The sequence below is a fragment of the Arachis duranensis genome, chromosome 4 (assembly GCF_000817695.3).
Source record: "Arachis duranensis cultivar V14167 chromosome 4, aradu.V14167.gnm2.J7QH, whole genome shotgun sequence".
Taxonomy (NCBI): domain Eukaryota; kingdom Viridiplantae; phylum Streptophyta; class Magnoliopsida; order Fabales; family Fabaceae; genus Arachis; species Arachis duranensis.
Genome location: NC_029775.3, coordinates 112,911,855 through 112,922,341, shown reverse-complemented (window position 1 = coordinate 112,922,341; position 10,487 = coordinate 112,911,855). Strand labels below are relative to the sequence as shown.

At 32.8% G+C, this 10,487-nt stretch overlaps 2 protein-coding genes across 2 annotated transcripts; one reads left to right on the top strand and one right to left on the bottom strand.

Annotated features, from left to right (window-relative positions):
• The first annotated feature begins 288 nt into the window (after window positions 1-288).
• On the top strand, window positions 289-3,361 carry LOC107486093 (probably inactive leucine-rich repeat receptor-like protein kinase At5g48380). The gene is made up of 3 exons (XM_016106641.3): window positions 289-485; window positions 791-1,762; window positions 2,236-3,361. Exons 2-3 carry the CDS (start codon window positions 911-913, stop codon window positions 3,244-3,246), a joined length of 1,863 nt encoding a protein of 620 aa, XP_015962127.1. The 5' UTR covers window positions 289-485; window positions 791-910; the 3' UTR covers window positions 3,247-3,361.
• A 1,675-nt stretch (window positions 3,362-5,036) lies between these two features.
• LOC107486094 (cytochrome c) lies at window positions 5,037-6,763 on the bottom strand. Its single transcript, XM_016106642.3, has 3 exons — window positions 6,538-6,763; window positions 6,261-6,394; window positions 5,037-5,404 (listed from the first exon to the last, which is right to left on the bottom strand). Exons 1-3 carry the CDS (start codon window positions 6,647-6,649, stop codon window positions 5,309-5,311), a joined length of 342 nt encoding a protein of 113 aa, XP_015962128.1. The 5' UTR covers window positions 6,650-6,763; the 3' UTR covers window positions 5,037-5,308.
• Between the last annotated feature and the right edge of the window lie 3,724 nt (window positions 6,764-10,487).

Sequence of the window (10,487 nt, the reverse complement as noted above, 5' to 3'; positions counted from 1 at the left end):
ACAAAGAAATCTATACACTTTTTTCCCTTAAACAAATTACAGTTACATCAACAAATCCTCTGCTGTCTTACTTGAAAGAAATTAGAAGGGGAAAAAAAATAAAGATAAAAATAAAAATAAAAAATGATGTCACATTCAGAGTTTCTTTAGGGACAATGCTGGCCCTTTATTATCGGCAAAAGGGAGTCACATAGTCAAAGAAAGAAACTTTGTATTGTAATTAAGTCTTCCCTTTTCTTCAACACAGTCTCAAGTCTTAGTCTTCTCTCAAACAATGTGAGCAACACAATCTCTCTTCCCTACCATTGCTATTACTCATTCTCTGTTTTTCCTGCTTTTTTTCTTTGCTGGGTTTGTTCAAAGTTCAAACCTTTATGTTCTGTACTCATTATTTCACTCTGATTTTGGTGTTTTTCCCTTTCTTCTCTGATGAGTGGTTTTTCCATGATGTTTCCTGAGTTGGGTCTTCCAATAGCTGAGATGAGGTAGTGGTAATGGTATTTGAGTGCCTCTAAGCAGAATTCATGTGATTTTCAATCTTGTTTCCTTGATTTGTATGCTTCTGTTGATTGGTATCAAGGTTAACTTTACTAGGTTTCTCATGATTTTTATTTATTTTTTACTGTTTTTCTTATTCATATATGTGGATTAGCCTTTGGTGTAGGCTCTGAATTCTGGTGTAAAAGATAAAAATGCTGCCTTTGAAATTTTCAGTTTTTGTTTGGTTTGGTTTGGTTTGGTTTGTATGAATTGCTAAATTGAGTTTTGTTTTTTGTTGAATATGCTTCAGAGTGTGTTCATAGGAGGACTGAAGTGTTATGGATTCTGCCGTGGGTTGCTTTAGATACCAATCCTACTGAGTTACTTGGATAGTTTCTTCTTGGATATTTTGTTTGTGATCTCGGTAAGGATGGTTTCGAGTAGCCGAATTTTTGGGGGCCGTGGTTGTGTTGTTGTTCTAGCTGTTTGTTTCTTGCTGCTTATTTGTTGTGGCAAGATACATGGAACTGTTACTGATATCTTCTGCTTGAAGAGTGTTAAAGCTTCACTGCGTGACCCGGATAACTATTTACAGTCATGGGATTTCAACAACAACACAGAAGGGTTTATCTGCAGGTTCACCGGGGTTGACTGTTGGCATCCTGATGAGAACAGAGTCTTGAATATCAAGTTATCGAACATGGGACTGAAAGGGTCATTCCCTCGAGGCCTTGTGAATTGCTCGAGCTTAACAGGGCTAGATCTTTCGAACAACAGGCTTTCTCAGCCCCTTCCGGAGGATATATCTACTGTTATTAAGTGGGTGACAAAACTTGATCTGTCGTCGAATGATTTTGATGGCGAGATACCTGCTTTGCTTGCGAATTGTAGCTTCCTTAATGACCTCAAACTTGACCACAACAGGCTCACCGGTCAAATTCCCTCGCAAATAGGTCAGCTTCCGAGGCTTAAGACATTTAGTGTGTCCAATAATCTTTTGACTGGGCAAGTTCCGGGGTTTAAGAAAGGTGTAGTGACGGCCGAGAGCTTTGCGAATAATCCAGGCCTCTGTGGCCCTCCTTTGGATCTTTGCCAGAGTAACCTTTCCAACGGCAACACTGCTGTTATAGCTGGAGCAGCCGTTGGTGGCGTGAGTTTTGCTGCATTGGTGGTTGGTGTTGCAATGTTCTTCTATGTGCGCCGTGTTTCTACCAGGAAGAAGGAAGAGGACCCTGAAGGAAACAAATGGGCAAAGAGTATAAAGGGTACCAAACAAATAAAGGTATACCATGTTGATGATGGCTTATTACAACAGAAAATTGTTATTATGGAAACTTTTTCAATAAGCATTAACTCCTAGCTTAACATCTTCATTGAGAATTATCTTGTTTGATAATATTTACAATCTTAAAATGTTTCAATCTTAATGTTTTATAACAGATAATGGATCTTTACACATTTATACACCAGAACCAGCAATGATACATTTTCTGTATTAGATATTTTGACAAAAGAGAATAGTTTCTGATGCCTAATTTTTGGGAAAATTTGTATGACTTTTGAGATAATATTGATATATAGTTGATCAAACACTTATCCTAATTTCACAATGCATGATTTAATGTTACTATAAAACTTTTTTATTTTTTCTATTTCCTTCTCAAAATATTAAAAATAGAATCCAAATTAGCCCTTAGTTTGTGTAAAATTTGAACTTCAAAGTATTGTGTCTAACTATGCCGAATTGGATATCAGGTTTCTATGTTTGAGAAGACACTTACAAAAGTTAAATTGAGTGATCTCATGAAGGCTACAAATGACTTCAGCAAAAGCAACATTATTGGGTCCGGAAGAACTGGAACCATTTACAAAGCTGTTCTTGATGATGGCACATCACTCATGGTGAAGAGATTGCAACAATCTCAACACTCAGAGAAAGAATTTAAATCTGAGATGGCTACGCTAGGGGCAGTCCAGCACCGGAACTTGGTTCCCCTCTTAGGCTTTTGTTCTGCCAAAAAGGAGAGGCTTTTGGTCTATAAAAATATGCCAAATGGCACCCTCCATGATCAATTACATCATCGAGCCGATGAGAGCACCATGGAGTGGTCTTTAAGGCTCAAAATTGCAATCGGAGCAGCCAAAGGATTAGCATGGCTTCATCACAACTGCAATCCCCGGATCATACACCGAAACATAAGCTCTAAGTGCATCTTGTTGGATGCAGATTTTGAGCCGAAAATTTCCGATTTTGGCCTGGCTAGACTGATGAACCCCATCGACACGCATTTGAGTACTTTTGTGAATGGTGAGTTTGGGGATTTAGGCTATGTTGCTCCTGAGTACACAAGAACTTTGGTAGCCACGCCTAAGGGTGATGTTTATAGCTTTGGTGTTGTACTTCTTGAGTTGGTAACAGGCGAAAAACCTACTCACGTGGCGAAAGCTCCGGAAACTTTCAAAGGAAGCTTGGTAGAATGGATTCAGCAGCTCTCAAGTAACTCACAACTGCATGATGCCATTGACAAATCCCTAACCGGGAAGGGAGCCGATGATGAGCTTTTCCAGTTCCTAAAGGTTGCATGCAACTGTGTTGTAGCAACCTCAAAGGAGAGGCCAACTTTGTTTGAAGTTTACCAGTTTCTAAGAGCCATTGGAAGTAAATATAATTTTACAACAGAGGATGAAATTTTGGTACCTACTGATACTGGTTATGCTGATAACTTAGAGGAGCTTATTGTGGCTAAAGAGGGAGGAAAGGATTGAAAATGGTGGTGTGAGATATAAAGTAGGATGTGTAATCAATTTTAATATGTAAGTATATCTTACTATGTGGTCCTAAAAATAAACTCATGTTATATATAAAGGTTTTTGTGATCTAGGTGTAGTTGTTTGAAATCAATATTGAAACATCAATTTATAAAATTATGTATAATCAAATCATGGATGACTGCGTAATTTTTTAACCCCAATCTTAAGATATTATGGGTGGAAATCTTCCTTTGATATAGCGCATTATATTGCCTTTCCTTACTAAACATTTGCCATTCCTCTTCTCTAATTTTTTGCTTCCAAGGTAGAATCAAGAAGTCCCTAATCGAAAAAAATAATATTTGATCATATTTAATTATAATCGAGTCAACGAGTTCATCTAATAACCTATAATTGAATCGATAACTCAATATCCCAGAACTATAACCAAATCAATTATCGGTTTAGTTTTGATAACTATAAGTTTTATACATCATTATTATTTCAGTTATTTATAGTTTCCATATTCACGAGTAAATTTTCATTTTGATAACTATAAGTTTTATACATCATTATTATTTCAGTTATTTATAGTTTCCATATTCATGAGTAAATTTTCATGTAACGCTTGTGCTAATGCATTCATAACACATTTTTCTTTTGCACTTGGAACATTGATACATAGACAGTTAGACACCGCAATCCTTAGGGAAGAAAATGTGGATTGAGCTTGAGGTGAAATAGGGGGAAAAGATGTAAAACATACTATATAATCAAATATAAAAATAAAAAAAATGTTCGGTACAAAGCATGGTAAAAAAAAATAATAAAAAGATGAAAATTTACTTTTATAAATGGTTAAATACTTTTCTAAAAAAAGTGTAATTTTTTATTTATTTTTTAAAATAAATTATACACACTACTCTTTATTTTCTTCACACAAATACCTCTCTATCATAGAATTATCAAAATGTTAATGACTTAAATGTTTAGAATCAAATTCAGTGCCGGCCAAGATTTTCACCCTAGAAATTTTGGAATATTCATGGAGTGTCACATTGAATAATATTGCGTCATATAGTGACTTAAACTAATACCATTTAATTTGTTTGAAAATATTACTTGAAGACTTCTAGTCTTCTATTGTCATTTCAAGGCCTATTTCCCTATGATAAATTGTAATTACTAAAATCATATAAAATTATTAAAATAAATAAATAAATAAATACAGCGGACAACGCGCACTAAACTCCCAACGCATAGAAAATTTCCAATGCAAACTCGATTTCGATTCGGTTACGTCTCAAGTCTCAACACAAAATATTCTTCTTGACGAGAAAGAATATTCACGTCAAAGAAAAAGAGAAGGAAAAAAAATCGAAGAATATTGGCTTAACCAAACCACAGAGACGACATGGAATTTCCAAAGGCTGTTCTATAATTTCCATCAAAGTATTCCTCCATGAAAAAAACATTTCCCATCTTAATATAAAAAATGTCACATTTTCCCATGAAAATATATCATGCCACATAAAAATTCTCTTCAATTCATCATCTATGGTATTTCTAATCTCTCTGGCCTCTGCCTATAAGGATTAAAATTATTTTCCAGACCAAGAAAATAAAATTTTGTTGTTTTCATTATTTTTAGTTTTATCTTTCACTAAATATTCAAACACCAAAAACACTGAAAATAAAAGCGTGCCTAAAATAAACCCTAAATTCTACTTCCACAAACCAAGACTAACAACTTTGTACATACAACTAAGCAATTAAAAATCCAAAGGCACAAGTCCACAAGAGAGTAACAAGAATAATCAATTCACTCGTACTGAAGAAGAAAGTATGAATTGTGCTCTTCAAGTTTACCAATTACCACAACATATTAATAATATTGTTTCAACTTTCAATAGCTAATTTGCAGCCTCTTGAGAAGCAATGCAATCCGAATAAAATAGCATTGCGAAAACAAATTTAAGTCTACTTTATTTGCCAGATACAGTACTTACTGCACCGCTGAATTTAAATGTCCGAAACTTCAAAATCACATTGCAAAACTGAGTATATGATAGCTTAATCATTGCGAAGTGGATTCTTTCAGATATGCGATAAGATCAGCACGATCCTTGGGCTTCTTAAGACCAGGGAAGACCATCTTTGTTCCAGGAATATACTGCACAAGAGAACAAATAGAAACAGAAATCAGCAACACATCCAATGTCGCATTGCAACATTGACATGGAGATTAGTTACAATGGTTTCTATAGAAATTATCCAACTAGTCAACTACATAATTGTTGGTTCTCAAAATATATTAGCTTGTAAATGATTCCTCTAAATCGCATCAGATAAAAATCAAATTGCAATCCACATGTCCACAACTTCATGCTATGTAGCATTGCTGGAAAAAAAATCTAGATTTGACTTCTGTTGACCACAACTTCAAGCTATGTAGCTTTTAAATAATGATTCAACCATGCTACGTGTATAAAAAAAATTAGCTACCAAATAAGCCACCCATGTATAATACATATTGAACTACAAAATACACATTGAAAATGAGTTAAACAACTCATATTCATCCACAAAAACACGGTGACCAATTTGGTAGCTAATTTTTTCTGTGCACGTAATATTTTTCATAATGATTCCTCTAGATCACATCAAATAAAAATCAAATTGCAAGCTAGCTCAAGCGGCGAGGGATGCTCACACTCCGGAAGGAATGAACATCTGGAGCATGAAGTGATGAACAAAAATTAGATCAGAATCTGATGGACTCTAACTAGATTTGATCAGACATGTATTAGAATCCGTATCAAAATTGAGTGGACCTAATTCAATCCCCAACGCTAGCTCTAAAGAATGTCCTACATTTATGAACAATCTTAATATCTTTGCAAAGCGAGGATTTGAAATACAAGATAATCGAAGTTACAACCATAATTTAAGACCACTAATCATTCACAACAATAACAATAATAGCAGCATGATCTTAGGGTAATTGCAATTGGTAAGTATTATAGTACCTTCTTGGGGTTAAGCAAGTAATCATAGAGAGTGTTCTCCTCCCAAATAACAGCCATGTTTTTGTTAGCGGCGGAATAAGAGTACCCTGGTGTAGTCCCAGACTGCCTCCCAAACAAACCGTTCAGATTCGGTCCTAAGAGAGAGAAGGCAGTTGTGAATAACGGCATTATCCGACACGAAACAGAAAAAGAAACAGCATAACTAACTGCCTAACAGAAACAAGCTCAACTAAGCAAGCAAGAGAGGCACAGATCTGAAGGGTAAAATAGTAAATACCTTGTTTGTGGCCGGCGCCTTTGTCGACGGTGTGGCACTGAGCGCACTTGGTCTTGAAGATCTTCTCGCCGGCCTTGGAGTCGCCGGGGGGAGCCTCCGAGAAAGACGCCATTGTGGGTGATACAGAGCAGAAGAGAATGAATGAATGAAGGAAGGTTCCAGAACACGGCGAGACAAGTAAAGTAGAACACGAAAATTAGGGGAAAAAGGGTGGCTATATATTTAAGGGAACATGCTCGCTGTCTTTGTTGCCCCATTTAATTTTTTATTTTGAATAAAGTATGTTTTTGTTTTTAATATTTGGGGTAAATCTAAAGTTGTTTTTAATGTTTTAATCGTCCTATTTAAATTTTTAACGTTTCAAAATTGACTCAATATTATCCTGCCGTTAGGGATCCGTGAGCAGAATGGACAGCAAGACAAAATTGAGACGATTTTAAAACGTTAGGGACTTAAATAGGACGAAAACGTTGGGGACAAAAACGATACTTAAAAATAAATTTTAATTTAATTTTATCTTTCAATAATATCAATTTTTTACTGTACATAGTATTCAATTATTTTTTAATTACATCTAAGTAATTAGATTTAATCACATTACTTTTATTTTAAATAAATTTTATTTTTTTATAATTTTAAAGAATTTTGATACATTAGAGCAAAAGGTATAATTTATATTTTATTATATATATATATTATTTTTTTTCCACAAGTTTATATACTAGTTATTTTACAAACATTTCATTATAACTAAAAATCTTTAAGAGTAAAATTATAAAAAAATTAATTTATTTAGAATAAAAGTAATGTGATTAAGTGTAATTTACTTAAATGTGATTAAAAAATAATTGAATACTATGTATAGTAAAAAATTGATATTATTAAAGGATAAAATTAAAATTTATTTCTATGTATCGTTTTTGTCCCTAACGTTTTCATCTTATTTAAGTCCCTAACGTTTCAAAATCGTCTCAATTTTGTCCCGCCATCAATTGTGTTAACGGATCCCTAACAGCAAGATAACATTGAGTCAATTTTAAAACGTTAGGAACTTAAATAGGACGATTGAAATGTTAGGAACAACTTTGGAATTTACCCCAAACGTTGAGGAAAAAAATGATACTTTTATTTTTGTAATCAAAAGTTTTAGAGGAACACTTAAAAAGGAGGATTTAGAACGATAAATAAATAAGAATATAATTTTTATGTAATGTAAAAAAAACTTATACAAATAATTAATGATTTAATTCTGTATTATTATACTAGTAAAATTAATTAATTTTAAATTAATACATATTAAATTTAATAAATAATATATACAGTCTTTTTCCGATTTTAAACTCCCCATTTTAAAGTTTTCTTCATGCTATATTTTATTTCATGAATTAAGATTTTGTAATTCTCTTTTAAGTTTTAAGTTTTCACCTAAATTATTTTTACTAAGTAAAAAGGTTTATTTCACGCAAGAGTTTTCAGGGTAAAAATTGCAATAATAATTAATTACAACTCTAAAAAATTTTTCATGTCGTAGGAGTTAAGGGGAAATTTTGATATTATTTAAGATTCAGAATTTTATATTAGACACACACACATATATTATTTATAAAACATTTCGTTTAAATTTTAAATATGTAAAAATTCTTTTGTAACTCAATTCTTTATTTTGTTACAAAGTTAGATATACTAATCTTTTACTATCAACTAATAAAAACTTAAGTTAACTATTTATATGAACACGTATTATAGCAAACAATTAGTAATTACACACCATATATATATATATAGGGTTTTATAGAGCTTGGCTGTTTTATCGTTGGATATGACTGATTTTTGGTCATGAGAACTAATATAGTAAACCGAAAGGTGTTCTATTCTTGTGTAAATAATAATTAAAATTTTAATATATATTATATTAAATAAACTAATCAAATATATCAAATGATTTAATAATTTTTTAATTATTATTTTTATACAATTTTTTTTTTTAGTCAATGGATTGGACAGCCCCCAATCCTAGGCATTATACCCATGTTTCACACACACACAACTATGAATATCATGGGTTCTTAAACCACAACCAACCTTAGCTGGGATTTGAATCCGAGTGCAGCATTGTATGAGACAGACAGGTATGCCAACTGTGCTGGGCTTCAGCTGCATACAAAATTATGTTCATGTAAACACATAATCACCAAATTGTAATCTTTCATATTATTTTGGGCCTAAAGCCCAACATGCATCTGTCCTTCAGACCATGGGAAAAATAAAATTGATGTGCTGTTCAGCTGATCCCATTAATATGTCATTGAGCAATATTCTCCACTATATATTATACATGCTAAAACCAAATTGGCTCAATTTAATAGGTAATTCATTAGTCTATTTAAATAAAAATAAGGAATTTAAATTTTATTTTTATGTATACAATAATTTATTAATTAACAACAAATCTTTAAATAAAGATTCAATTTATAATAAATTAGACATTATCCTATCCGAATATAAAAGATATAGTGAGAACATATATATATATATATCAAACTTACCTCGTATTATGCACTCCAAGTTGACTTCAATCATGTTTGCACATTACTCGTACCATTAAAAAAACATTGAAGTTGTATCTAGTTGCTTGCATGCAAATAATAATGATTGTTACTACAAGTGGGTTTAAATGCATTGAAATATTATATTATAATATAATATAAAAATGAAGAATTAGTATATTATAATATAAAAAAATTAGGATATTATAATAAAGAATTAGTAATTTCAATGAAAACATATAATATATAAAAAAATTATATATGAATGAGACATATCATGGAGATAGCAGGATTTCTTACCTCCTTCATCAAACAAGAAGGTCATTGGCGATTACTTTAATGTACACCAACTTTCATCGAAATAGATTATTTATTGAAACCTTTTTCGTTACATTTTAGGGTTTAAAAAGGCAAAAAGCCATCTCAAATCAACCCTCCTTGCCCCTGTCCCATTATATTTTCTTCCATTCTTTGGGGAAGAAAGAGGGTTCTTGGTTATCGCTTGAGTGAAAAAAGAATTGGAGGGTAAAAGTGGAAAGAGATTTTGTTGGAACTGAAAAGAAAGATCAGGAAAACATTAACGAGACATTTTGTGAACAGAGTGTGAGTGAAGATCAGAATTCAGAAGAGAGCTTATAAATAATATTTTAAAATAACAAGGTATATTCATAATTTCAGGATTTATAAAGAAATTAATTATAAGTTTATAACCTAATATATTAGAGCGATAATTTTGTCATATTATTTTGTTGGTGTTGTGTCCAACTTTAAAATTGTGCTTAAACACTATCTTTGCCTTAAGGGTAGCAAAATTTCTCGAGACGTAGAGATTTCTGCAGGTACATCTTGAATGAAAATTTAAAGATGGAGATTTTTTTTGCGAAAATAGAAATTGGAGACATTTTTTTGAGACAGATATGGAGACCCGAGTAAAAATCTCCATCCTAAACTCGCTGATATCCAAAATACATAAATTTACTTAATTTTCCTTGATAATTAATTTATATTATAAGTTTTTTGGCATTTTCACATGTTACATATATATGGATAAGATAAAAATCCTAACCCAAATTTGTACACTACTCTGCCGACACCTATTCTCTTTACTGTGCTCTCCCATTTCTCATTAGTCACTATTGCGACACCCCACATCAGTAGCCATCTCCCTTCATATCGCATCCGGTCTATGCTCCATCGGTCACGTCTTGCCGTTATGTTGTCCCGTTGGCTAGCATTTGTCATCGTTGTCCCCTTCGTTTGCGTCCCATCTCTGCTCTGCCACTTGCGTCTCATTATTGTGCCATCCCCTTCACTTGCGTTTGTTTCTGCTATTCCTTTCGCTCGCATCCTATCTCTGCTCTGTTGCTCGTGTCTCGTCGTTGCACCGTCCCTTTCACTTGCGTT

What these genes read in the sequence shown, in the direction of transcription:
- LOC107486093 (XM_016106641.3), top strand. Translation starts at nt 911, where the DNA reads ATGGTTTCGAGTAGCCGAATTTTTGGGGGCCGTGGTTGTGTTGTTGTT. An exon ending in AGGGTACCAAACAAATAAAG is followed by an intron (nt 1,763 to 2,235) that starts GTATACCATGTT and finishes ATTGGATATCAG; the next exon opens with GTTTCTATGTTTGAGAAGAC.
- LOC107486094 (XM_016106642.3), bottom strand. Translation starts at nt 6,649, where the DNA reads ATGGCGTCTTTCTCGGAGGCTCCCCCCGGCGACTCCAAGGCCGGCGAG. An exon ending in AGGCGCCGGCCACAAACAAG is followed by an intron (nt 6,395 to 6,537) that starts GTATTTACTATT and finishes TCTCTCTCTTAG; the next exon opens with GACCGAATCTGAACGGTTTG. An exon ending in ACTTGCTTAACCCCAAGAAG is followed by an intron (nt 5,405 to 6,260) that starts GTACTATAATAC and finishes TCTCTTGTGCAG; the next exon opens with TATATTCCTGGAACAAAGAT.